At 49.8% G+C, this 27,939-nt stretch overlaps 1 protein-coding gene across 3 annotated transcripts; it reads left to right on the plus strand.

Moving 5' to 3' along the window:
• The first annotated feature begins 1,037 nt into the window (after positions 1–1,037).
• Positions 1,038–27,724, plus strand: ADGRD2 (adhesion G protein-coupled receptor D2). Of its 3 annotated transcripts, none has more exons than XM_030507398.1 (26): positions 1,038–1,423; positions 3,036–3,113; positions 3,197–3,260; positions 3,979–4,209; positions 4,927–5,577; positions 5,897–5,995; positions 6,421–6,506; positions 6,904–7,185; positions 8,276–8,387; positions 8,754–8,885; positions 9,046–9,166; positions 9,927–10,032; positions 10,279–10,334; positions 11,194–11,320; positions 11,430–11,533; positions 11,880–11,982; positions 12,254–12,407; positions 13,200–13,333; positions 13,973–14,088; positions 15,499–15,619; positions 20,403–20,444; positions 20,658–20,711; positions 21,037–21,175; positions 21,522–21,580; positions 23,927–23,957; positions 27,130–27,724. In XM_030507398.1, the coding sequence occupies exons 2-26, from the start codon at positions 3,066–3,068 to the stop codon at positions 27,135–27,137; spliced, it is 3,180 nt and encodes a 1,059-aa protein (XP_030363258.1). In that variant the 5' UTR covers positions 1,038–1,423; positions 3,036–3,065; the 3' UTR covers positions 27,138–27,724. The 3 variants fall into 3 exon arrangements, with proteins under 3 accessions (XP_030363258.1, XP_030363257.1, XP_030363260.1); XM_030507397.1 differs by lacking the exon at positions 27,130–27,724 and adding an exon at positions 24,688–24,961; XM_030507400.1 differs by lacking the exons at positions 20,658–20,711; positions 27,130–27,724 and adding an exon at positions 24,688–24,961.
• The last annotated feature ends 215 nt before the right edge of the window (positions 27,725–27,939 follow it).

The following is a 27,939-nucleotide window of genomic DNA, read 5'->3' on the forward strand; positions in this document are numbered from 1 at the left end:
CTCAGGAGCCCAGGAGCCTGAGCTCTTTGGGGGCCTTTAGGTTGATTTTAGGTGAAAGCATGATGAGGTGCCAATCCTTAGCCTCCGCTTGGTGGCTGTGACCTTTCCTTTGAAACGCCAGTGAAACGTTCTTGCCAGAGTCTCTAGAGATGACCTTGATGCCAGCCAAAGCATTGAGTCTTATTTGAAAGTCCAGTGTGTAGTTATGAAAGTTAGTTCAAATTCAAATCCAAAGAACTTGTGTAGGTGAGGTTAAAAATAGGCAGCATTCAGTGAGCACAGGAAACTTCACCTCTCTGCATGTGCACAGAGGATGGTTTATTTGTATGGCTATAGAAAAGAGGAGTGATGCTGGAGGCTGTGGGCTGGATTCCACTTCTAATGCTACCAGAAAACTGTATTTATTGCTGTTACAAAAGCTGCTTAATCCAGTCTAAGACGTGGGCATAAATAACAGTTTACTATGGGAAACTCTAACTCTTATTAAACCTAACCCAGCCATGAGTTTGAAAAACACTTTGCAGTTTTCCTCTGAAGTTCTTTGGTGTAAACTAGAGCTCTGTCTCACCCTCTTTGTTCCCTCCATCACCCAGGGAAAGCAGGATCCAGTTTTGGCCAATCCACAGCGAGTAGCAGAGCCCTCTCCCTCCAAGCCTTTGGCGCCCTGTGCCGTGCTGTCCGGGAGTGCGAGGCTGTTTCCCAGCTGGCAGTGGTGACTAAGCAGCCTGGCGCAGCTGCCTCCAAGGTCCATTCTTCTGTGACAGATTTATTGCAGTGAGCAGAGGCGCTGGGATGTTGTAATTGCCTTCATTCCTGGACGAAGACCCTCAAGAACAAAAGCCAGTTGCCTGCGAATCCATGGTGTGATTCAAGCATTCACTTGGAGGGGAGGAGTGGGAACTGTGTGCCTGTTGCTGTAGCAAAAGTGAGTGGGCATAAACCAAAAGAGCAGCTCTGTCCTGTGAGGCGAGGAGCACTGCCAGGCCATGGAGGTGGCCTGAGCCCTCCAGCCTTCACATTCTCCCCAGGACTGCCACGGGCCCAGGCTCGAGGAAATGCCAGAACACTGACGCTGCTCAGCAAGGAAATCACACCAGGGACGCACTGGAAGTGCCGTGCAGAGCTGCTGCTGGTCTGACTCTGCCTTTCAGCCCTGCTCATTGCATAAGCCGGGTCTTTCATCTGTCCTCTTAGGTATCTATCTCCTCTAGAGCTGGCCTTCTCCACCTGCACTCCTGAGCACGCTGGTGTTAGGCTCTTGCTACTGTGAGGATCCCTGGAAACTCCCCTACAGCCTGATTTTTCTGCCAAGACCATGTGCCAGATCCCCTGGGAAGCTTCATCGGGGACTTCCACAGAGAAGTGATTGCCCAGGAAGAAGATCCACTGTGCTGCTAACGCAGGTCGTGGAGCGCCGAGGATTGTGAGTGCTTTGCTATCAGTCGGGGCGAGGGTGTCGGGAGTGTGATGCGCTGGAGGATCCAGCCTGGGGTGGGCGTGCGGGATGGGGGTACCCGGACCCAGCCCCACCCCAGGGAGCCAGGCTCAGCCCAGCCCAGCCTGGTCCATCCCAGCCCATCCCGATCCAGCCCTGCCCATCCCAGCCCATCCCGGTCCAGCCCTGCCCATCCCAGCCCACCCCGGTCCAGCCCAGTGGTGCCCGCGGGGGCTCGGCGGGCCCGGCGCGGAGAACGGCAGCGCTTTTGTGCGCGCCGGGCCCGGCGCTGGCGGAGCGAAGACGCCTGGCACGGAGAAGGCTCGGCGGCTGCGGGGTGCGGAGCGGGGCGCGGAGCGGGGCGCGGTGTTCGGGGCGCGGTGCAGAGCGGCGCGGAGCGGACCCTCCGCGGGACCCGCTGTCAGCCGGGGCCGTCGCTGCCAGAGCCCCAGGGCGGTGCTTTGCTGCCCAACCGGGCTCCCGCTGCCGGGCTTGGCCCGGCTGCCGCTGGGCTGGAGCTACCCCCTTCCTCTGGCTGCCGGCTGCACCGCTTGCAGCTCCCTCGCTGCTCAATCTGCCAGACCGTGATCCAGATTTCCCGTGGTAGCATCCCCAGGGACCTCCCTGAAGAAGTGAAGACCTGGGGCTGCAGGGACAGGTCAGGAGCGGGACTGGGAGTGTCTGTCCGCTAGCATAGTGCCAGGCTCGTCCTGACTGCTGTTGCTCACCCATCAGATGAGCGCAGAACCACACAAACACATCCCTGGAGGGCCTGGAGCTGTGTTTGGTATCTATAAAGTCACTGCTGAACTCCGGAAGACAATTTGCAAACACCAAGTCCAGGCTCTAGAACTGATCTCCACAGTCCCTTAGCAGCGAAGCCCTTGACTGTGCTTTTGGTGTGCACACGGGAGAGTCCCATTGCGAGCAAAAGAGATTACTCACTGCTGGCAGTATCAGTGCCGAGAGACAGCTTTAGGACTTGTTTGCACTGGAGATCACATTGCCGTTTCCATGTTTGTATCTTTACGCACCCTTATCTATGACTTTACTGGATATTATACAGCCGCACACTCAGGGTTTCCTTCCACCAGAGAAGAGGTGGTGCAGCAGCAGACTCCCAACGTTGGGCAGCTTTCCAGGACGGCTCCATGGAACTGGGCTGTGTGTTAAGGTGCTGCTCATAGAGGCTGGGTTTACTGGTGTGCAGGTTCTGTATTCCTGCGGGCTTTAAAAGAAATGAGGAAAGCTGCCAGTGATGTGACACTGCTGAACAGTGCAATTTATAATGGCTTTTTTATTTAGTTAATGCAGATAAAGAGGCTCTGCTAACTTGCCTGTCCATTAATATCATACATCTGTATATTTTATGATTAATTATTCTGTATCCTGGAAACAAATGTTAAACTGAGACCTTGAGTTCTTTAAGGAGAACTGAGAATTATTTCAATAGGATACAATATTTTGGTAAGATTTCAGAGTAGTTTTCTCTATTTTGATTCAAAACCTTCGGAGGAAAACAGCCTTATTTGAGAACTGGCTTTCTGCAGAATGCTTCTGTCTCTGCAATATATCTCGAGTAATATTTTGTTTATTCTAGCAAAGGGTGAAAGCTTTCCAGCTGGTCAGCATGTTTAAGAAAGACTTGAGACCTGATTCTTGGTTCTTCAGCTTTCTGGTGAGTCTTACTGTAACTTAATTTGAGTATTTGAGATAATAGTAATGCTTTATATGAATGTTACAAAACGTTCTCTCCAACAGGTCGGTAGTCTGTCCAGGAGTCTCTTCGCCTTTGCAGCCCTTGCCAAGAATCAGACTTCTAAAGGTTGGTGTTTTTATCAACACTTCTGCATGTTTTTACAAGCAATATTCAGCACAGAGAAGCAACACATAAAAAGGTGTCCAGCAGCAGAAACAAAAGTAAATAAACTATAAACTTTTTCTGATACCTGGTTTTGTCCTGAAATTATATTTGCAGAGCTAAGTATTTGCTTGACTAACCATGAAATTAGTGTCTAAAATTAAGTAAGTACTGCTCAGCTGCTAGTCTTTGTGTCACTGTAACTGCAAACAAACCATGTTATTTTATACATTTAAATTGTATCTGCAAATGCAGAAGCTGGTAAGCACTGGGAAATGGGGATAAAATGAAGACATTTTCTTGTACACAGCTGCTTGGAACCAGCTACTCTGAGAGCAATCCCTGGGGGTACTACAGGGAGCTTTTTCTTTGGGCTGAGCTTGGCATTGTTTTGTGTGTCCCACAGAAGTGTGGCCAGCCCCAGCCCTAGGCCAGTAATTCAGTTTGTGAGCGGATTCATAAATGTCCCTCATTTTAGGGCCAATGTAACCTGGAGTTTTCTGTCACACTGTGACCACTGAACATCCCGAGGGCTGGCTATGGAAACGAGCTCTTGTCTTCAGCCCCTCCAGGATGGACCAGGCAGTATTTGTAAATGCTTGGGCATGACCCTGTATTGTGTGTCATGAAAGTGGCCTGGAGAGGCTTTCCGTTTCTCCACATTGTGTGTGTCTTTCTCCAGGTTTTGCTCCTGTCACGATTGAGACCTCAAGACACATGTACGAATATGTGGCCACTGCTTTAGACTGGTGGCATGCAGACAGATACTGTGAACAACGCTTTGCTCAGTTGCTTGTTGAACCCCAAGGCAGTGAGCAAGCTTCCTTTAGCAAACTGCTGCAGTCCCACCACATCAGAGGTTCTGTCTGGCTAAATGAAAGGGATGGTGTCCTGCGCAAGCCAAAACGGAGACGTGAGTATAAGTGAGCTTGAATTATTTGGAGACATGTTCACTGCTTGAGCTTTTTTATTCTGACTGGAAAAGTTGCCACTCAGTTTTTATTGTCATTGTGGTACCACCCAGGACCTCTAGTCTCAAGCTGGACTTGGCAACATGAACAACAGTGACCCCAGCACATCAGCTGGTCACTGACAAGGTATTTTAATGCATTGCCACAGAAGGGAGTTACAATGGGGCTCCTCTGCTCTGCCCTCCTGTACCATCCCCCTGTAAAGCAGGTCTAGCTGTGTTCAGCCTCACTGTTTGTGACCTGCAGGTCCTGTGGAGCAACAAGACCAGGAAAACAGGCATTCCCTACAGCAAGGCACTGCACAGCAGATGCCTCAGAGGTCTTATTTGCTTATGCTCTTGGTTGCTATAGCATGGGATGCTTGGGAACATGAGCTTCCTTCCACATTCATTTTTTGCAATCCTATTTGCTAGAAAACTAAGTTTCTGGAAATTATACTTGCTGAAATGATGCAATCTCAGCTTGCCTTCCTGATCCCCTCATGGCACAGGGGAAACAGAAGCCTTACTGTATGCTTACAGGATGTCCTTGCCTGCAGGGTACATGAATTCTTAGCTTGACTAGGAGACAAAAGAAAATGATGGCTTCATCCCAGGGGAAGATGAGCAGGCTTTGGCCCGTGCTTCTTTGTTTATGCTGGCTGAAATTTCTCCTTCTAGGGGACCACATTGTACCAGTCCTGGTGTTTGGAGACAAAACAGACACAAAATACGTGAAGGTGCTCTCTGACTTCCCAGCACTGCCTGCTGTCACAGCCTGCGCCCACCTCCAATGGGACACCAGGACCCAGGAGATTGCTACCATCTTCTCCTATGCTGTGCCGGCTTTTATTAACGAGTTCCAGCTCCGTGGTTTTGTTGATGAGGAAGGATTTGTTCGATTTGCTCTCATAGTCCACGAGCACCATTCCCCATACCTGCCTGTGTTCCGTGCTGATGGGCAGTGGCATCACTTCTGTGTGACCTGGCAGCAGGAGAATGGGACCTGGGCCATCTATGCTGATGGTAAAAGGAGAGCATCTGCCAGTGGTTTGTGTGCTGTGGGGTCTGCCCCCCAGGCCATCTACGGCCAGGGGACTTTCATCATTGGGCAGGATCAAGATTCCCTGGGAGGCAGCTTCAAGGAGAAAGAGTCCTTCAGTGGGAACATCACTGACTTGCACATCTGGCAGAAAGTCCTCAGCATGGAGCAGATTGAGAAGGTTCGGTCGTGCTGGGTCGTGGAGCAAGACCTTGTATTTCGGTGGAGCTCAAACACTCTGGAGGTTGAAAGCACTGTTCAGGAAGTGACTGCACAGTTTCTTTGCCCAGGTAGGTCTCATTACCCTCACTGCTTCAGCTCTCTTCTGCAGTGGGGAGGTCAGCATGCAGGGATAGTCAGAGAAGCCAGTCCCATCCTCGGAGAGGGAATTTGGTGCAGTTCGTGGAATGATGCTTCTCCTTTGGGAAGGAAAGCACATTTAGAGCTGAGCTGAGCAGTTTACAAATCATACTTAGAGGCACAGTCATCACTGAACCCTTTGCCATTGAAGACCCCTGCAATGGCCCTAGCAAAGACAACTGTTCAGATGTCCTGGGGATGGTGTGTCTCTGGGGCACCTGGGCCTTCTCTTTGTGTGTGTTTCCACAGGGCCTGTTGAAGAATGCCGAGTTTTTGAAGTTGGCAGCAGTGGATTCAGTTGCACGTCTTGTTTGCAGACTTTGCCTTTCATCTGTCTCTACAGAAAGGGTACAGCATCAATTCCTCATTTATTCATTACTTCCGCAGCGTTCGCTCCTGGAGGTCCTAGCTAGGATGATGGGCAGTGATGGGGAGGCCTTGTGTCTGCTCTGAAGATATTGCATGCAAAACCTGCTGTAGCTGTGTCTGCTGCAGTTGCATGCACACATTTACATGGCTTCTGGATGCAGTGCTGTAGAATGCCTCCCAATCCATGCATCTTCAGTCTCATTTGCCAGGGGGATATAGTGAGGAGGCAGACTGCCTCTCCAGCTGGGATCTTCTGCTAGAAATAAAATATAGCTGTGAAATCTCCTTCTTCTGACTGTCCTGCAAACTTACCCATCATCTGAGGACCAGTCCCCAGGCTTTGAACATGGCATGTGTTAAGTACACTGCTAGACACCACAGCAATGGTTATGTTTTATTCTCAGATGCATACTGGCAACTGAAAAGGGCTCATCTGGAATCCAGCCATTCACTTGTCGGCCGTGTGAACATGCTTGCAGAGAGAACTGTGGTGAGTCCTGAGCCCCAGCAGTGGCAGCTGACACCGGGAGCAGGCAGGAGCTGTTGGGGTGGACTTGCTGGCACCTATTGGTGTTTGAGGTCACTTTGCCAGCAGTTATGCCTGTGGCTTTTTCTGAGTTGCTGTTGGAGAGTGTGACCAATACAGATGTAACTCGTGCTGTGATCAAACAAGCAAAGCGTTGCTTCAGGTTTACTCATCTCACTGAGGTGGAGAGGCTGGACAAGAGAGTTCAAAATGTCAAGGCAGATCTTCTCCTACGATATGTCCAGTTGGCCAGGCAGGTGTCCTCACACCAGCGAGGGCATGCAGGGCATTGCCAAGGCATAGCTGATGATCAGGCAGAATCAGGGCTCTACACTAAACTGAAACATCCTTTTCATGGCAGATTCCTGAGAGCATCTTTACAAGTGATGTCCAAGACATGAACCTCTCTGTTGCTCTTGGTGCTCTTGGTGTCTTGGCAACTGTTCTGAAGGAAGGAGAGACGCCCATGCTGGAGTCGTCTGACCTTCTTTCAGTGCTTCAATTACTAAAGCAAGTTTCCGATGTGGAAGTCCAGGAGGGAGAAGAGCTGGAGATGTTGGAGCAGTTGGGCCAGTATTACGTGGAAGTGATTGAGTTAATCTTGGAAGAGCAGAATATTGAAACGTGGTCATCAGTCAGCCAGGTAATGGTGTCACCAGCAGTCTGGCTGTTGTGTACCACATCTGTTCATCTTGACTGTGTTGCTCCTTGTCCTGCTGTATGACCGCAGGCTGAGGACCTGTCCTTGCATGGTCACATGTAGCCTTTCTGGCTGTATTCTGGAGCTTGTGAAAATGCTGCAAGCATGGGCACTGAGCCTCTTTGCCAGCTCAGATAAGGACCAGATGCATTACTGTTGTCTCATTTGCTGGAGGTGCAAACAAGTTCTGCAAACAAGTGCAGTCAAGTGGTGCCTTCCTTGCAAACTCCTCCAGTGGTTTTCTTGGCTCTCTTCAAGAGACCAGATAATCCTTAAGGTCCCTTCCAACCTGGTATTCTGTGAGGCCTGGATTTACAGGATTACACACAGTTTGCAGATTCCCGGTGCTTTTTAGATTCCTTGCACCCACATCCTTCTCTCTCTGGCAGGGCAGTGCCCTTCACTTTATGGTTTGTTGTGTTTTCCATGGGTGGGCTGCCAAGGAGCTATTTGTCATCAGCCCCCACGTTCTTCAAAACACTGTCAGGCTTTGTGTGGGGGATTTCCATCATCCCACCCCCATCAGGATTTTCCCTATTAGCTTCTTCCCGTCTCACATGGGTCTTTTGTGTCTGTTGTATGGTCTGCATTCTCCACCTGAATCTGGGAAATGTGTGGCAGCATCTGGCCTGGCCAGTGTCCCAGGAACCAAGCCAGGGACCTCCAGAGATGAATGGATGCTGAATAGTTCAGTTTACTTCATCGCTTAAAGTCACTTAGGTCTCCGTGGACACAATTACTTACAGCTTCTTGATAGTGGCATAAAACCAGCTCTGGCCCAGTGTAGCTGGTGCAGCAGATATATCTGCTGAAGGAGAAAGGGGTTGAGTTTGTGGACTACAGGGGTGGCACTTGTCTCCTTGCTGAAGGAACTGGGAACATCCTTTAGTGAAGAAATCAAAGAAAAGCAAACCAAAGGCCTTGACCTCCAACTTCTCTTTTTCTCCCAAGTGTTTAAGAAAGTTCTTGTGAGCTGTGGAAAGTGTGAGCTGGCAGTGCAGGTGCTGATTTTCATTGCTTTCTCTGTTTGCAGGTTATCAGAGGGCCCATGGCTGTTGTAGAGCTCTGTGACAGAATGGTGTCACTCTTGGCTCTACTGCTGACCACAGGGAGGACAAAGATCATGGTCCAGCATGGGAATGTTGGTGAGTGGCACTGGCAGAGCTGGGCGAGGGCATCTGACAGGGACCCAGCTTAGTCATCCTGTCTGGTTCCCAATCCAAGTCCATTCCTGGCACCTCTCCTCCTCACCCTACAGCCTTCTCCCCATTTCCTCCACACAGAAGTGCCACAGTGCTGGGGGCAATTCTCACACTGTGGATTGTAAAAGGACTGTAAGAAACCTTTGGGTGTAGGAGACAAACTTAACCCATGGTTTGCACTGAAAGGGATCTGTCTGCTGCTGCTGTGGGTCTTGGCTGGGATTATAATGTCCTTGTGGTAATTTCCTGTAGCAGTAGCTCTGCAGAAGGCTGAACCTTGGGTTGGTATCTGATTTTACCACTCCACAGGGATGGAGGTCAGGAAGCTGCAGCTGGGCAGGCGGCTGAGCAGTGAGGCATACCTGGTCCAGACCCCTGAGAAAGACGGGCACGACCTCATTGAAGTTCCTGTAGAAGAAATGCAAAGACTGAAAGCCAGAGGTGGGTTATGATGCCGATGCTTCCCTGGGTCTCCCCTTGCCACTTCTGCATCTTCCTTAATGGCAAGAACAGTCAAGGTTAGGGCAGTGGTGCTGCAGTGTGGGCTGCTCAGAGCTGCTCTATGTGCCTGTGCCTGTCCTGCGATGCTCTGTCCCTCCAGGCCTCCAGAGAGTTGTGGTGAAGAACATGTGGTTTGGCTACAGCTCCCTGCAGCGCTGCCTGTCCAGTGCCAGCAGCACTGCTATCTTCCAGGATGTGGCTGCCTCTGATGGAGGACAGAAGTAAGTGAAACAGAATCTCCCCCCTCAAATCCCAGGGCTGTCCCCTTAGCACCACAGGAGAGTTCATTTCCAAGTCTGCCTTGAGTCTCTCAGTGCCTTTATTTTGGGATCTCCTCCATCCTGCTTCATCCCATCCCAACTAGCCTTGTCCCTGCTTTCTCCAGTACGTATGTGGAGACTGGACAACGGGATGGGGCTCCCAAGTCAGTGCTTTGTAAAGGCAGAGGCCCTTGCCACACCTTGCATTGAGCCTGTGTGCTGACATGCACCGTGGTGTCTCTTCTGCACGGCTCTTGTTCCCCTGAGGTTATCTGCTCTGCTGGGATGGGCTGGGGACAGAGCCTGGGGGGCTGCTGCAGGGTCCCCTCCTGCTGGGGCAGAAGGTTTGGGAGCTTGGGTGCCACTGAACGGTGTCTCCAAAGCCCTGGAGCTCTCCAGGGAGCTCTCTGGACACTAGGTGGGGATGGCAGCTCGCACATCCAGCACTGCTTCTTCCCGGACCTCAGGCTCAGCCGCTGTGCTGCTCAGCTGCCAGCCGCTTGGGATGCTCCAGTGCCTCTTATGCATTTGTGGGGAGAGTGGTGGTGGTTTCTGTTTGCCAGGTAATCTGAGGAACTTTCTGCCCTGTGCCCAGGCCCTTTGCTGGTGGCACTGAAGCGCTCCAGAAGTGGCTCTGGATCTCTCCAGCTGTCTTGTGTGTATAACGTGAGACCCCGTTTTCTGGTTCCTGGTCCTGTGAGCAGCATGCTTTCCCTGACAGGTACCTGAGCACCATGGTGGGCACTGCTGTGATCTCTGCTGCTCTGCTCAGCGACTACCAGGAGATCAGCACATCTGTGCGCTACCACCTGCAGCACCGTGTCCAGGTACCCTGAGCAGGGGCTGTGCTTCCGATGCTGCAGCCTGACCCAGCAGGTTGTGCCCAGCTCAAGGTCCCCGCTGCTTGTGGACTTAGGGGTGTCCCATGCCCAGGTCTCTCACGTTGGCTCCTGTTTCCCTGGGGAGGTGTTTTTCCCTTGCTGACAGACCTTGTTGCAGCCTAGTGAGTGAAATACATCAATCTGTGGATGTGCATGGATGTGTAATTTCTTCTTCTCCCTCTCTGCCTGCAGGACCTGCCCAATACACCGGTGGGGCCCATCTGTGCCTTCTGGAACTTCAGCCTCAGGTGCCTTGTTTCAGTTTAGGTCCCCAAATTTATGAAATTTTATTTCACCTGGAAAACCAAACCTAACAATATAAATGTAATGGTAAGAGTAGGGATCTGTAATTCTTTGCCTGCTTTTCATGCTGGCATTCTCTATCTGCTGGATTAGAGCACTCTGCTGGGAAGATTTCCCTTGGAAAAGTCACTCACAAGCAAGTGACCTTTGATGAGGTATATGCAACTAAAATGGAAAGCCCTAGTTAATTATGATTGTTGCCTGCAAAAAAGAAAGGTTGGTACAAGATGTATAGCCCAACAGACATGCAGGACTCCCGGCCTCATAAATAATGCTTGGCACTGAGATGTGTTTTTGCTGAATGTCACTGCAGTGAGCACTGAGACTGTGATATATTATGGATTGGTAATTAAGTCATTCAAGTGCAAAAAAACTCCTTAGAGTCCCAGTCTTGTAACAGGCATGGATCAGTTTGGGGAATGTGGGAAGAGGGTGTTTTTGGAAGCAGGTGGTCACTGCACAAACAGTTCCACTAGCCCTGCTCTGAATTTGCTCTTCCCTTAGTACTGGGGCAGGCTCAGAGGGGCAGTGGTGCCAGTGAGGACAGAGCTGACCCGCTGGTTTTTGGTGCACATGTTGACACTAGACTTCTTTTCTTGTGCATGCCTGCTGGATAAGACAAAGCTGCTGAGACAGGATGAGCCAAAGGAAAGTCCATATGAAGATATGTCTCTGACACCCTTCTCTTTCTCCTTTCAACTCTGTTTCTTCTGGAAGAATGTAATTCCCTTAACACCTTGGCTTTCTGTTGAAGTAGACAGTCATTTCCATGTGTTTTCCTTGCGTTTTTTTGCTGCATGTTAGCCCAGATGCTGGTGGGATGTGGTCCACAGCTGGTTGCTCTATGGTAACATCTCTCCCAAACTCCACTGCCTGTTTTTGCAACCACACCACAAATTTTGCTGTCCTGCTGCAGGTGTATGAGATGCAGGTAAGCAAGGAGCCTTTTTCTGCTGCTCTGTGGGGTGGATGCCAAACTGGGAGCAGTTTGTGGTTGATTTGTGAGGATTTTGTCTTCTGTTGTTTCATGGCTGGAGCAGAGGACCACCAAGGAGGAACTCACACTGCAGACCTTGACTTTTATTGGATGTGGAGTTTCCTTCTGTGCTTTGATAGTTACCTTCATTTTATTCTTGGCAGTTGGGTAAGAAAAGTTCAGACACTTGTAGCCTTCCCTGTATTCTTTGTTTTATACTTTGCTTCAGAAAGAGTATACAAACAAGATACCCTTTGTTGGTCGCAGAGGGCAGGGAGGGGAGCGGTGGTTGTTGGCTACAGAGGGGGTGCAGTGCTGGTTGTTTCTGTGAAGATGCTTGTATGAGCTGTGCACACACCTGAGTGTCTGTGGGAAAACTTTTAGCAATAACTAATAATGTTTGCCAATAAAGCTGCTCTGCTAGGGTTAATTTTTATAAAATAAATGGAGCAAAGACTCTTCTTTGACTGAAGAGTCTTTGCTGAATCTGAGGGCTTCCTCTCATCTTCCTCAGTGTCCCCAAGAGTGAACGAACAACCGTGCACAAGAACCTGATCTTTGCATTAGCTGCAGCGGAAGTTCTGCTCATGTTCAGTGAATTGGCCAAGACCAACCAGGTAAGCTCACCAGAAAGTGTCCTATTCATCCAGCAGGACCAGGCCTGTTCAAGCGCTAATTGTCAGACCAAACAGAAGTGTAATCCCTCTTATTAATGTTTCATTAATTACTCAATAACTCTCCCTGGTGCTTGTGGATGTTTAAACACGTTTCTGCACATTCTGCAGCATAATTTGCAGGTTGCTCTTTTCCTCCTGACAACACACATTCTGAAGTTCCCAGAGGACTCTATCTCCACCTGAAACAGTGTGTGATTTCTCTTCTCTTCAGGTGGTGTGCTTCATGATCACTGCCTTCCTTCATCTCTTCTTCATGGCAGCCTTTTCATGGATGCTGGTAGAGGGACTTCTCCTCTGGAGCAAAGTGGTAGCAGTCAACATGAGTGAAGACAAGAGAATGAAGTTCTACTATGTGACAGGCTGGGGTATCTACAGGCTCCTCTGCATTGGGCACTCAGATAAATGTGTCAAGTTTTTGTCTAGCAAAGGTTTCAGTAGGAGAGATTCCCAAATGTTTGGTTTGATTCAGTATAAGAGCTGGATGCTGCTGCTCTGCAGAGGCTTTCTTATCTTTATGTGTCAGAATGCCACTCTTAGAATATATAAGTTAAAAACATTTCTGTTATTTTTCTAAATCCAAGGTACAAAATCTAAATATAAATATAAAAAAATGGAGGAGGAGGTTTATGGTAAGTTCTTGTTCTTGGAGAGCATTACTACTCTCTGATAGTAATTAAAATATAAATATGTTCCTGACTAAGCACCCTTTATTCTGAGTGAGCCCTTTAGGGACATAGAATTTATTTGAATAAACTGAGTTTCATATCAAAGAGAAGCCTCTTTAGGCCTCCTTGCAAAACACACACCTAGTTGGACATTGGGCAACTGGTTCAAGTATTTTGGATTGTTTTATGTCTTTGATTGTCCATTTTGTTAAAAAAGCAACCTGAGGAGTAAATTGCTTTGATCGGGACTCAGGACTTGGAATGCTTTATACCTAGGAGAATGATGCTGACAGCGTATAAATCTGGTCTTGCAGAGCCGGGACAGATTTCAGCTACAGTAAATTGATATTGCTCATGGGGTTTCAGAGGCTAAGCTGGCTCATGCTGAAGCGTGCCTGGTCAGGGGGGTTTGAAGCAATTGTCTAGAGCACAGCTGACCTGCATGGGTCAGCTCTGCTTTTCCTGGGGTTCAATCTGTGCTTTATTCTGCAGGCCTTCCAGTCGTTATCGTGGGTGTGACCCTTGCAACTTCCTTTGACAAGTATGTGGCAGACAACCACTGCTGGCTGAACGTTCAGACCAACGTCATCTGGGCCTTTGTTGGCCCTGTCCTCTTCATCCTGGCTGTAAGTGCCAAAACCTGCCAGGGAGGTGTGATTCCTTCCTGTCTGGTTTTAGGAAAACATTGCAGAGTCAGGGGTGTCAGCACTTCTGTAGCTGAGGTGATGCTCACAGGGCTCATTGTGCCTCCTGCTTTTATAGGAAAATTTTTGTTATATATATGCTTTCACAACACAAATAAATCCCTTCAACCAAAGCAGCTTTTTGATAGAAAAAATGTGTTTTAAGAAAATTTTGCTGACCAGTTCTCATATTGGCTGTTAAATTAGGGATGTAGATAAATGTGTAGACTGTGACACTGCCGCAACTGAAGGTCTGATTTTTATATGGGACTATCTATGCCCTTGAAGTACTATCAGTATCATTATAAAACAACACAGTAGCAGGAAAAAGTGCTATGTTTAAAGGGTCCAGAATAGGCACTTAACAAGGAAAACATTCTGTAGAAGAAGTTTAAAGATAGATTTTCTAGAGTTCATACATTTGTGGATAGCTCTATGAAGTATTTTGTTCGCTGCTTTCTTAGCAGTGATACATTGCTCCCTAAGTTCTGACACGTAGTTATTGAGTTCCAGAAAAAAAGACTCACCCCACTAGATTTGAGATTGCAGAAGGTAACCTGGTCCAGTGCTCTTCTCTGGCAGGTGAACACCTTCGTGCTGTTCCGGGTGGTGATGGTGACTGTGTCCAGTGCTCGCAGGAGGTCAAAGATGCTGACACCCAACAGCAGCCTGGAGAACCAGATTGGAATACAGATATGGTGAGCAGGGAAGGGGCTGTTTTTCCCAGACATGGCTGCTCTGGGTATGAAGTGGTGGAATTACTGAAATCGAAGCTACCCTGGGCCTGTTGTCATCACCAGGAGCAGCACTTTGTGTCTGGGAATGGTCATTGTGAGCACAGCCAATTGTTTGCAGTGGTGTCAGTGTGCGTGAGAATGCAGGTCACTGCTGAGCTGTCTGCCCCTTCCCTAACACCAGCTCACTGTGCTACTAAGCAGCTTGCTGGTGGGCATGCAGATGTCTGCTAAAACAGCACTGTAAGGAAGTGAGGTGGCAGCTTGTGGTGTTTCAAGGAACCCAGAGACCCAACTCAGTGCCCAATTTCCATTGAATTTTAAAGAACTGTGAGCTGCAGAAGCAGCTCCTCTCCACTTCGCAGGACATTGCAGTTTGAAGGGGTCATAACTGAGTTTGTCTCAAACCCATCCCATCCTTAGCACTTGTGTGTGCCCCGCAGAAGGGTGCTAATGGTAGAAAGTGCTGGGGTTTTGGCTATTTGCCATTATAAAAAGCATTTCCTGTATCAGTTTGGGACTTGGTGGATTGGAAGCAATGCTGTTGGGGATTCCATTCATGGGGAAAGGGGCGATGTGAACTTCTGTAATCAGTCAATTTAGAGACACCTCTAAAAAACCGCTGCTTGAGTCATTTCTTTATCATCCTCTGTGGATCTTTATTGTTGTTAGCTGGCGCCGGATACCCCTGCTAGACACGCATTGTTCCCCTCTATCATAAATAAATTTTCCCAGATTTACAGAAGCACAAAGATAGGGCATTGCTGGAGGGCAGGGTGACATCCATAGACTAGTAAAACAGATACAGAAGACCTCCTTGTGGCAAAAATTTGGGGCAAAATAGCTGTTTTCTCATGGCTAATGACATCAAAGAGCTCCCTTTTTGCTGTCAGTGATAAATAAAGAGCAAGGCTGGCACACTGGAGGCTGGGAGGTGAAATGTTTGGTTTTTCCCCTCTTAATTAATTTTGTTTGCAAAGGAATTTGTTCCGTAGCTACCATCTTGGGTGCCTTTTAGTGGACACATCATCTGAAAGGCACTTGCTGGGAGAAGATTGCTGGCTCCAGCATGGAGACAAGGACAGTTTCTTCTAAACTGCAAGATAAAGGGCAGGGTGCTTCTAAACCTGTGCAGCTCTTTCAGGGCAGATCCACTTGGTGCTCTGTAACCTAGTGCAGACGCCCCAGGAGATCATGGTGAGATGCTGGGCAAGGTTTGCAGAGCCAACCAGGGTTTGGCAGGCTGGGGCTCTTTACCAGGACACCCTGGGTTCAGGGATGTGTCCACAACTGAGACCCCCCCAGAGAGCTGCTGACTGGGAAGTGAATGCTTTGAAATGTGTTCAGGTAACCCTGAGCTCTTCTTCCTGACAGGGCCACAGCCAAGCCCATCCTGGTGCTGCTGCCTGTGCTGGGGCTGACCTGGGTGTGTGGGGTCCTGGTCCACCTCAGTGTCGTTTGGGCCTATGTCTTCATCGTGCTGAACTCCCTCCAGGTGAGCCCTGCACCTCACATACGTCCCATGTACTCACATCACAGCCAAGCACATATCTGCAGTTCCTTGTGCTTCAGTGTATTTTACTTGTCCTAATACTCAAAGACATTTGTCTACTCTGAAGCCTAGCCCGTCTTTCTCAAGCTGCTGTGCGGTTTTGTCCAAGGAAGCTAAGTTGATGCTCCCAAGATACAAAATACAGCTCTGGAGGAGACCTTGTTCATCTAACGGCCCTCCAGCACCAGTCTCTGGAGTGTTCTACTGGTACCACAGCTTTCCAGTTCAAATCTTGTTTCTCATGTTAGATTTTCTGACATTAGCATCGTTTCAAAATGACACTTGCAAGCTAACATGCTTGTAGGGAACTTCATCAGAGTTTTGATTTGGTCATTTAGTGGATAATTAAAATGGTAACTGCCCAGTTTAATGGGGCAGACATCCCACCTGCTATTTGCATTAGTGAAATGAAGCTCATTCCTACAGGGGATGGACTGTGTGTGCCAGCATCACTGTTAGAATAGGGCTGTTCATGGAAAGCAATTCAAAGATCATGCCCAGCCATAGCCTGAGTGGTTGCTGCTTAGATGATGTGTGTTCTGGGATGAGTGTTTTCCACCTGGTTCATGTTCAGACATGCTTAGAGATTGTGGCCCAAGAACTGCACAGACAGAACCACCTTTCCTTTGCCGGGAGGTCAGCTTTATTGCAGGGAGATGAGAGAAGAGGAATTAAGAATCGAGGACTGAAAATCTTTACCCTTAAAGTCCATGTTGTCTGCAGCCATGCAGCTGCTCCCCAGGGATGCTTCCAGTGCCCAGTGACAGCTGCAGTGGAATCTGATGGGATGCAGGAGTGTTAGGTGGAACAGATTGCGATGTGGGCTGGTGATAAGAGCCTCGCACAGAGGCTGGAATTGTGTGTCCTATTTCTCGCTCTGACTTGCAAGACCTTGGGTAAGTCATCTTATCTCCTTCAGCCTCTTCATTCCTCTTTAGGCAGCACCAACTGGCTACATTTTTAAGGCTATTTGCTTGTCTTGGTGTCCTCCAGGGCCATGGCTGTGGCTACCATACTTCAGTCACGTTGTTAATATGTTAGTATTAATAGGGATCTCCAGAGAGCAGAAAGTAACCTTGGTGTGTAAAACAATACTTAAAATTTGCTTCTGAGTTCACTGATTTCATAAAAAGAGTTTAAAACTTCAGCCACCCTGTATGTGGTTAAGAGAGCAAAGCAAACTGTATTAGTCACAGCAGCCAGCAGCACTCCATTCTGCACTGAGCTAGGACTGTTCCCAGGATCTCAGGATATCTGAAACTTGGGGACATGTGGTGACAAAAAGTCCCAGAACGTGTTTGCCACCTGCGATGCAGAGCATCAGCCCCCTTGTTGGCAGAGAGAAAGCAGCTGTAGATGGAGCTAGAGAAGCACTGAACATTGCTCCTGACATGTGCAGCAGAGCATGGTCCAAGGGAACGATGGAGCGCTCTGCAGGCAGGCAGTTACTGGCAGCAGGGAGCCAGCCTGGGAGAACACTCATGGACTTGGTCCAACCCCTGGGGCTTGGACTATGCCAGCACAAATAACTCCTGAGGGTAGCCACACAGCCAGTCCTGTCCCTTGGCACTGGATATTCACAGGTACATCTTGCCCAGTGCTTAAGGACAAATCCTTCTCCAGGGGATCCAAGTCAGGAGAGCAAATAGGTACTACCCTCCAAACCATTTGGACCCAAAGATCCCATCTCCCTTTTTTCTTTGGATTCAGTAGAAATTGGCATCTCCTGCAGTTTTCACTTACAGAGCAGCAGAGTCTGCAGTGCTTCCCTCTGGCATACTTGGCCAGTTCCAGTGTAGCATTGGCCCAGCTCTCCAAGGGTGAAATGCAGGCGTTATCACCACGTGCACGAGATGGGTGGTTACTCCAGGGATGTTCTGGCTGCGGCTGGCGCCGGTCCATCAGCCAGGAGCTGCTCACGCACATCCGTCAGCTCTCAGATGGGGCTGTTCCAAGGCCAGACAAGGGCTGCCTCTCCACATCTCCACTAGTAAGGATACCACAAGAGTTGCACCTTTCCTAGCTATAATTAAATACATCATCAGTTCTCCTTGCCTCTTCATGGCATGCTCAGGTTATTGAGCAGAAGAGAACTCCAGGCTCAGTGCTGTGAAGGGATGAGGTGAGCAGAGCTGAGAACAGCACCAGATATTTTCATTCACACACAAAAAAACCATTTCTCAGTTCAAGTGAACAAATCAGAGCACAGTGCCCCAGCAAAGTCTTTCTCTGCTTGCTTCAGTGTTTGTGCTGTAAAACCATTCCTGGGGGCTGGAACTAGGTGATCTTTAAGGTCTCTTCCAACCCAAACCATTCTATGATACTGTGAAATCCCATGATAAGTTCCCTGGTTCAGTGACTGCTAATACCCCTTGACTGTGGCCTGACAATGTCAGTGCCCAGCCTGCATCCATCACGGCTCACTCGACCTTTGGTTCATGGCTGATGCCAGCAGAGGGGCTGCGGGATGCTGGCTGTTGTAACATGGATGCTGGGCATATGGGTTTTTTGAGAGACAAAGAATAACTCCTGAAATTAATAAATGTGTCCTCTGGATGATGCATCTCCTGAGACTGACTGCCACAAACCATGACAACATCCACCTTGGATGAGATAGGAGCTAAGGTGTTTGCTGGATCAGAACTTGTTTTCTTCCCTTGCTTTCTCAGTTATTGCTGCTTTTGTTTTTCTTTCTCCTAAAGCTCAGTAGGAGCCGTGGCTGTTATGTGGATGGAGAGTCAAGGGTTTGTCTGTGAATACGTGGTCCTTTTTTGCCCCTGTTCCTTCATTACCAAGTTCAGGTCAACTTACAGACTACCCCAGAGGAGAAATGCTGGTGGGAAGCTGTGGAGTTGAGCGAAAGCAGGGACAAAGCTGTTCCATATCAGCCCCTTTGCTGACTGTCTTATGGATCGCCTTGGAATTTCCTTTAGGGCCAGTGCGCTTCTTTATGCACGAGTGTTGTGCAGGGAAGTTTTGCTGCTGTGGCTGTTTGTTTGTTTGATTGCTTTCTGTTTATCTGCTGAAAACAAAGCCTGTCTTCAAGGTTACTCTGTGCGTCGACACCAAAACGACAACTTCTCCAGCCGGGCAACACAGGAATTCAGCCGGGAGACTGAAAAGCAGCAGGGGAGCGGTGCTGCACTGGAGGTGGCTGCGGTGGCTGTCCCATAGGTTGGCGAGCAGAAAGCAGCATCTTCCCTTCAGCCCATGGTTTCAGGGTAGCAGCACCAACACCCTGCCAGCACCTAGCACTGTTAAGAAACAGCATAGGTAAAACCTGTCAGCTTCAATTGAACTTGCAGAGCTGAAAAGATGGCCCTGAGGCTGGCTCAGGACAGGGACTTACAGAGCCACTTGTCACTGGTGAGAGCGGAGCAGAGATGGTGTTGCTCCCAACTGAGGCGTGCACAGTGCAGCAGGACATGGTGGCTGGACAGACAGACACCAGGCAGGAGCATCCATCCCGCTCTGCAGGTCTCAACACATGCTCTGGTCTCACTTTTGGCCACCCAGTGCCTGCCCTGCCATGAATGAGGAGCTGTGGTGACCAGGGCATTGCAGGCTGTGCCGGGAGAAGATGGCGTGTGGTGAGAGCGGGCTCCCCCAGAGCCGCAGCTCCGCTTCCGCCCGTCCGCCGCCGCAGCTGGGCCTCCTCTGTTCACTGCTCTGCTCCCCGCTGCTCCCTCCCTCCCCGCGCTCATCCAGAGTGATTATTTCAAGGAAGACCTGCCTTGGCAGCCTGACCAGGGATCTGGTCTGGGGGAGTGACCAGCATTGCTGGCTGAAGGACAGGTCATGGCGCCGTGCCAGGGTACTGCTACCATTGCGCCTGCCAAGAGCTCGCAGATGAAGAGCGAGGCTCGCTGAAGACAAGATGGATTGCTTCTCTTGCTGCAGCTGATTTATCTATCTGCGATAACAAAACACCCCACAGATATAACATAAATCTGGTGGGCCAGATAGGGCTGCCTTAAGGCCAAAATCATTGGTCTGGAGTTGTAATTAGCCCCAGGCTGTGGCCTCCAGGCGATGCTCACTCTGGCCCTGCCATGGGCACTTTCCCTGAGCACATCCCACACCGGACATGGGCACGTGTGACCAAGTGTTTGGTTGTGGCAGAGCACGTCATTGCTCACTGGACCTTGTGCTGAGCAAGCAACAGCACCAGTTCAGCAGGGAGAGAGAGGATGGCTGAGACTGTGGTGGAGGGAAGGATTGTCCAGACTGGGGCTGAGCAGAGCCTCTGGGTCCATACCCACGGAATTTGGTTGTGTTAACGCTGTGGTCTGTCACTGCATGGGACAGAGGAACTGTTCCCAGCATCATGCTGCACTTGGTCTGTGAGAGACTGGCAAAAGTCCCACTGGGGTCGGTGCTTGGTGGGAAGAGAAGTCTGCTTCCCGGGTTTCTGTTCCCCTAGCAATTAATTCCTGGTGGTTTCTGCTTCTGAGATCTGAAGAGAGGAAAGGAGAAGGAAGAGAGACTGGGGCAGAGACCATCTCTCTATTGGATTCTCTGTGAAGAGCCTGGTCTCAAGTGTGATCTTAAAGAAGGTCATTCTTGCCCAGCTCTGCTGTGCTGTGCCCACCATCTGTGCCTCTTCTCCTTAGCCCAGCTTTCAACCATTCTAGTGCTCATCAAACTAATTTCTTCTCATATGAAGTAGCACAAATCTTCTGCACAGCTGTACATCTCTAACCTTCCTGTGCTTTCTCCTTTGCAGGGCCTGTACATATTCCTGGTCTATGCAGTCTATAACAGCGAGGTAAGAGATGCCCCTGGCTAGGGCTCAATCACTCATCACAGCAACTGTTTATTAGCAGTCAAAAGGGTAGCTGGGGTCGTAGTAGTTGCAACAGGCAGCATAGCTCCAGCTATGCTTCTGGAACAGTGGTTGCTTTTTCTCCATGCCTTGCTGGAGGATCTCTTCTCTGCTAGAGCTGCTGTGGCCCTCTCTAATGTCCTTGCTCTGCTCCAGGTGAGGAATGCCATCCAGAGGATGAAGGACAAAAAGAAAGCACTCTCATTCACAGTAAGTTGCAAGGAAGCCCTGCTACCCACTTCGTCCATCAGGCACCCACCAGAGGAGGGCCCTAGACATGCATTTGGTCTGTTCTGAGGAGATGATGTTGGAAAGAAGTCTTACGGGGGGGTTTTTTGTCTCACTTCTTTGCAGTCCTGTTGGACAATGCAGATCCAGAGATGATCTACCCTGATGAGGCAGCCACCAGGGTGGGATGGGAGTCAAAGTCCCAGGGGCCACAGTGCAGATGAAATCGATCTTTACAGTTGGATCTGGATCTAGCAGTCTCATGTTGCAATTTTCGTTGTTCTGTTTCTCTTCCCTGTCATTACAGAACTGCTCTCATCCCATCAACTACTTATCAAGTCCAAGAAACACGACCTCCTGGGAGACAGGGAAACCATCTGTAGCTGAGAGTGCCTTGTCAAGCCCTATGCAGAAAGATCCTCCAGTGAAGAACATCACCAACAAAGGTAAAGAGGGTTGTCATTGCCATTGTCCCAGGCTGTGTGATGAGACCACAGTAAAATGTTACTCCCAAGGCTTGAATTTTAGTGCATGTCTATGTTAGTGTCTCAAAATGAATTTTCTGGAGAAGGGGAGGCAAAAGTGACAGTAGGAAATAGGGGTTTTAGCTTCAGGGTGGAAAAAGGTGTTGCATGCTCCAACCCGTTTGTGGGTGCAATTATGCAGATAACCTGTTTGGTCCCTTTGCTTCAGTGGGAGATACTTAGAGGACTCAAAGCACTGACTGCTTGGCAAAGCACCAATATTTCTACTCTCTAACCTCCAAACTCATTGTGCTTCTTCACCCCTTAGGAAATTTTGGAGCCAAAATTCCCATGGGGATTTCATCAATTATGTCACCTGAGAGACCGGTATGTAATGTCTTCTATTATTCTTCCACCTTTACCCAGGCACAGAGCATCGTAGTTACGTAGGAGTGGTGTCTGGTGGTTCCAGCAAGGGCTGGGACTCAAGACACCTGGTAGTGGTACCAGTTCTGGCACAAATTCAGTGGTTTATGTTGAGCAAGTCCCAGAAGCTGTGTGAGCCACCCACCCTGTGTGCAGTCTGAGCCCTGCTGTCTCAGGGCATTACAGAAGCTGCTGAGTGTTGGTGAGGGACCAGACAGGGTGTTAGCACAGCATCCATGCTCTCCTGCTGAGGGCCAGTCCAGACACACAGCCTTGCCTATCAAAGCCAAGAAGGTTTTGATACTCATCCTGAAGCCTCTGACTAAAATATGTAGCTGTTATTAGCAGCATATTGATTTAAGTCACTTAAAGCATTTGATATGTGTGTTTCATGCCCATAGTGGCCACTCCTGGTAGTCAAGCCAACTGAGCGTTCATCATCTTCTGTAGGAGAATAAGATGGAGAGGAAGGCGGGCTTGCGGGCAGGAGCTCCTGGCCAGTGACCTGCTTTGGCTGTGCTGTGATGGCAGGGCTTGGTGCAGGAGGCAACTGCATGAGCTGGGCAGGGACAGGCAACAGGGGAGAGCACGTGTTTTGCGGGAAGCAGAGGAGGAGGAGGCCCCAGAACAGGCAATTTCCAAAGCAAGAGTCACCCTTGAGATGATGGGGAACCAGCTCTGCTGCCACACTGGGAGGATGATTGTGGCGGGGACATACATGAACAGAAGGAGCCAGTGAAATTGAGTCAGTAAAGCACCAAGCAGAGGTTGGTACAGATCAAGACAGGAGACTTCCTCCAGGGACAGCAAATTAAAATCAGGCAGCAGGGACTTGCTGTCCCTGCAGTGGGCAAGTCACATCTGTCCAGGGAGAGCAGGCTGGGTTGTGCTGCCTGCAGGAGAGCAATGTAGAGCTCAGTGAGGTATGGCCTAAAGCAGGGAACAAATTAAATTTGACTACTCTGATACCACTTCTATCTCCCACTATTGAAGTGATCATCAGTCCCTGTGCACTTGACATACAAGTGCTGTAATTTCCTCAGAATAATATCCAACACTACTTTCGTACGAGTCTCTCGCTGAAGGATCTCTCTCCCTCTCTAATATTTATCCTTTGAAAGCCTATGTCACATAGACAGCTCTTATTTATCCAGTAGATAATACTTCTATAGCTGGCATATCGTTTTGAAGCCACTCAATAAAATCCATATTTTAATCTCTCATGATTTATATTGTGGTTATGCTGTTCCACCCTGGTGCTGAACACCAACCAGGATTTATTCGTAGGTGATGCTTTTCTCAGCCAGCCAGGTGGTGGCTGTGTAAACTGGGAGCACGGCTAAGCTCCTGGCACCAGATACGAGATGTGGGCCACAGGGATTAGCCATGGGGCCTGAGTTTCCTAAGGCAGAGAGCATTAGGATACAGCAGATCTCCTAAATGCTAAGGCCTTGGCATTTTCCAGCAGGTAAAGATAGAAAGCACTTTCCTCCATGTGAGGGTCACCGAGGTATTTGCTGTATCTTTGCTGCTTAAGCATTGCATTTTTAATGTACTTGTTTTCTTTCTAACTCATGCGGATGCAGCAAAAGGCCCTGGGTGGTGCTACCCTCCCCCAGATAGGTGCTGCTTTCTGTGCTGTTCCTTGTTGAAGTCAGTGCTGTTTTTCCTGCTCCCTGGCTAAATGAGTCATGGCACTCGCTGGAGGAGCGGTGAATTAAGAATGTCACTGGCAGCTGCACAATAGTTTGGATGAAGAGAAGATGCTACTTAAAAACGTTTGAAAACACTTAAAATGACAAAACACAGAGCGAGTGAAGATACAAACACAGACAAGATGTTCTTGTGTTCCAGATTTTTAGATGTTGTTTGGTGCTATTTATTGCTGTTGGGCTGGCAGCAAGAATTTCACACCTCACTTAGCCGTTAATGATGGTTAACATGGTGCAGATTTGTGAGCCTCTTTCCACCACAGCATGGAGGGGAGAAAGTTCTCTTTCTTCTTTTCCTGGATTTTCCAGTGGTCTCCAGCATCGTGTGCAAAGGTGGAGGAATCCCCAGCAAGGGTGTGCAGAGCAGGGCAGCACCTCACCAGGCACTGCTGAGAGGTGCAGGGGGCACTCTGCACGGTGCCCGTCCCTCGGGGACTGGGATGAAGGCTCCAGTTCTGAGCCCAGGCAGTGGCTCAGTGACAGGGAGAGTGTGGTGCAGAAGCTGGGTGCTGTGGGAGCCCTGTCTGACCCTGGGAGCGTGATGAGAGGTTACCAGCAGCTACCTTCTGCTAACAGAAGTTCTCCCCTCTTTCAGGCTGTAGAGCTGACAGCGTTCAAATCCTCAGGTAACATTTGCCTACATTATTTTCTTTCATTTTTATGAACTGTGGTTTCTGTGGTTGCTTTTATTTCCAAACTGCCTTGGTGGGTGCAGTCCTGGCCAAGCCATTGGGAGATCCTTATCCCCCTGAAGAGAGGAGGGAGAGGAGGGGTATGGAAGCCCCAGCAGCGCTGGCTCAACAGAGGGTGTCTGTCTCAGGGCACTCGTCTGGCTTCTCCTCACAAAGACCTGGGCTGCTTTCGGGGGTGGCAACAGCTTTTCACTGCCACAGGGTATTTTAGCCCAGCAGCTGCTGCAGAAAGAGCTGGTGGGTGTTAGAAGTGCCAGGGAAGGTGGGGTGTTCAGACAGGGATGGATTTATGAGCTTAAAAGCAGCCATTTAGCTTCTTCTGTTTCAGGTTGTAGAAAGGCCAATGTCGCCATGGAGGTGGGTAGAATTAAAATCAGAAATCCCTCCTAAGCTCCAGACCTGAGTGCTGGGGAGAGGCTGGCCAGCCTCAGCTCCCTGTTACCTGCCTGGCTTCCCCGCCTGGCTTTGGACAAGTCACCAGCCCCTCCAGGCCATGGGTGTAGCATATTTAGCTTTATATTTTTTACCAACCATGGCCAAGTGCTTCCAGCACTCTCAGAGCAGTCTCTGGATGGGATCACTCAAGCAGGCAGTGCAGGGAAGAAGCACTGGGGATGGATTGATAGTATTCTTTCCTGCATTGTTACATTCTCTTTTGTCAAAGGCAGCAGTGCATTAGCTGGTTTCTGATTTTGCTCCACATTAAGTGTCTAAGCAGGGCATGCTTAGACTATTTTCGAGACGATGCCACCCAGAAGCATTGCAGCTTTCCTCCCTGCAGTGGACACATGAGCAAGGCAGAAACGGTGGCATCCAGGAGTAAATGTGCTGCGGCATGTCAGGCGTAGGAGCGGGGTCTCAAAGGCAGCAAGACCTACACCCAGCACATGCGTTTGTGCTCTGTACCCCACACTCTCACCTACTCCTGCATATTTTAATCTAGCCACATCTGTAATTAAACTCCAGCTGTGCAAAGAGGTGGGTTGTTTAGTTTGGTTTTGTTTTCCCAGGTAAGACCTCAGGTTGTTTTTAAAAGCCTGGTTTTGCCCAGAGGATGGTGGGAACACCAGACTGGGCTCAGTGCCTGGCTCCTCACACACCGGCTAATGCACAAGGGCCATGGAAGCAGGCGGAGGTGCGGGGCAGTGCTGTGCACAGCCACCCTCTCTGTGCGCACCGAGAGCGGCTCCTCGCGCGCCCCAGGGCAAGGAGCCCTTGGTTGGGCAGTCCTTCAGCCTGAGGTGAACGAGAAGATCTTGAACCAGAAGAGCACTCCTCTGCACACTTGTGTATGTGCAAGCTGGCGTGCAGCACAGTGCTGTTGCTTGCTGTGCTGTGCTGCTCCAAGGCGCTGGGCTCAAAGGCAAGTGCTTCCAGCCATTAAAAGAAATAATGAAAGGCAGTAATGCCCAGCTGTAGTAATGCCTGGAAGACCCCAGGGCAGCTCAGCATTGCACAGGCTCCCATCTTCACAGCTTGTTCAACAGAGCCAAGTGCTGTGTAGCTCTTGGGGATAACAGCAGCCAGGGGAAGCAAACCATAAACCTGTGTGCTTGATGGTGAACAAGAGACAAATCATTGCAACACAGACACTGCTTCTCTTCTTCTATTTGTTTTCTCCCAAATAATGTCATGAAAAGAGACATATTTTGCCCCCAGTATCTTTATCTGAAAATTTCCAGCCAGCTTTAATGAGTATTGTGATGTACCAGCAGCAGGAGCTCATGAAAAGACCCAGGAGGAGCGCTGCCCTGCAGTCCAGCAGGGAAAACTGGTAGGCAGCAGGAGTGCTGGACCCTGGCCACTGGTGGGAGGTTCAGGGCTTAGATGACTTGCTCACAACCTCCCAGGAAAACTGTGCTGGATCTGGGATGGGATCCACCTCAGCCATGCTCTTGTGAGAGCTGTGGGCATCGTGCTGGCTCCAAGTGCAAGAGGCAGCCGGTGGTTCCCTGGAGGGAGGTGGGTAAGCTCCCAGTGGCATGTTAGCACGTGTAAGGATGAGGGCAAATAAAATCCAGGTAAATACAGGGCTGGTTTCAGACCCACAGAAATGCGGAGTTTGGCAGCGCGGCTGTGGCCAGGAGGCAGGCACGGGCCCCATCTCCACCTCCCCACCCCCAATATTAGGGCTCCCCCCGCAAGGACTCAATTCACTCAGAAAGGCCACACGTTTCAGCAGTAATGAGCTCCAGCCCAGCTGTACAAAGCTGCACACTGCAGCTAGCCACTGCCCGGATTCATTACACCCTTTATGTAAGCAGTGGATGGCCAGGGGGGTTCACATATTTGCACAAACAATAAGTACTGTCTTCCTTGTCTTGGCAAACAAGAGCTCCAAGAGGCCTCCACATCCTCCATCTCTTCAAGTGATGGCTGCTTTGTTTCCCCACGATAATTTCATTATTCTGTTTGAATACATTTATATGTTGCTAAGCCACACATAGCAACATGGATCTTGTCTCCATGGCCCACCCTTTCTCTGATCAATATCGAGTAATTCTGCAACTCTTGCCATACCAGGTTAAATAAGGTTGGGTTTAAAATAATAAGGAAATTATGAATCTTTGGGATTCAAAGCCAGTAAAGCAGCTGAGTGCCGTGGGCACTTGGAGAAATGCAGACCCCCCCCATGCCGACCCCATCGGGCTGTGCTGCAGTGGGACGGCTGCTGCCATCCGTGCCATGGTCCTTCTCAATGGGCAGAGGGTACCTTATGCCCTGATAGCTGCCACGGTAGCACTGGTATTTTCATTAAATCCCATTTAAACCTCATTATCCAGCATTCTCAGAGCTTGGAACTGTGCACAGTGGGCTAGTTACTGAGCAGGGAAAGAAGAGGTTTCTCCTTACAGCCACAGCCCCATGCACAGAGGCTGTTTTGGCTCCCTGCTGTAAGGACCATAATCCAGAGACCCCTAAATGGGCAGAGGGGTCCATGGGATGGCGGAGTCATCGCTGCCAGACCAGTGGTTGCCTCCACCCTCTGCTCCATCCCATGGCAGGTTTGGGCTGTGCTTTTCCACATGAATCCTTTGGGAAAGGGAAGGACCCCTCCCCTCCCCTCTCTGCTGACACAGCTGAGACTGTCTCTCTTTTGCTTTAGGTTTCTGAGATGCTTCTGGGTGATGGGCCCACGACACCAAGTCTCTTCCAGGAGCCAGGAGGATGGCAGGTCAGAGGAGACAGCTTCCATGTGGAGGGCTGTCCCAGCCCAGGCAGAGCTGTTAGCCCTGCGCTTCTTCCTAGCAGCATGTGTGGACAAAACCAAGGCAGGACTGGGGCAGCTGAGGTCTCACAGGGCTTTATCTGCTGCTCAAGGATGCCCGTGGCAGCCGTGCCCATGCTCCTGTGCCGATGAAGACTGCTGGCTTCCCTGGCCCTGCTGCTGGCCCATCACACCGCTCTGCTGGGGAAGGACTGGGGACAGGCTGCATAAGCAGCACATGCACTAAGGAAGACAGCAGCTGGCTTCACGTCTTTTCTAAACCAGCTGACTTCTATAGCATCTTCTGCTGTATAGGACAAAAATCCTCTTCCTGCTCCTCCTGGGGCTCCCACCCGGCTGGTGTGGTCCCTCGCTAGCTGGGGTTATGTTTTCTCTCCCTCTGTTCTTAGCATCTGACTAGTGTTTAGAGCACATAAAACATGTTGGGGTTTTTGCTGATTATGATGACAGTAAATGCTGATTTTAAAGGCAACCTTCTCTCCTTGTTGCAGTGTATCCATGGGAATGGGCTGGTGTTCAGCAGTACCTTTACACAGCTGAACACGGTGGAGGGCAGGGGACCAGGGCACTGCACACTCCAACATGCTGTCTCCTGCATCGCACTACATTCCCTCATCTCAGCACAGCGTGTGCTGGCGCACGTGTATTCATGTGCTGTTGGGAACTGCAGCCCTCGAGCAGCCCTGT

The sequence above is a fragment of the Strigops habroptila genome, chromosome 15 (assembly GCF_004027225.2).
Source record: "Strigops habroptila isolate Jane chromosome 15, bStrHab1.2.pri, whole genome shotgun sequence".
Classification (NCBI taxonomy): domain Eukaryota; kingdom Metazoa; phylum Chordata; class Aves; order Psittaciformes; family Psittacidae; genus Strigops; species Strigops habroptila.

Excerpts from the sequence above, each read along its gene's own strand:
- ADGRD2 (XM_030507397.1), top strand. The coding sequence starts at position 3,066 with ATGTTTAAGAAAGACTTGAGACCTGATTCTTGGTTCTTCAGCTTTCTG. Across the intron at positions 8,886-9,045 it reads GCAAAGACTGAAAGCCAGAG|GCCTCCAGAGAGTTGTGGTG; the intron begins GTGGGTTATGAT and ends CTGTCCCTCCAG. Across the intron at positions 11,321-11,429 it reads TGCAGGTGTATGAGATGCAG|AGGACCACCAAGGAGGAACT; the intron begins GTAAGCAAGGAG and ends TGGCTGGAGCAG.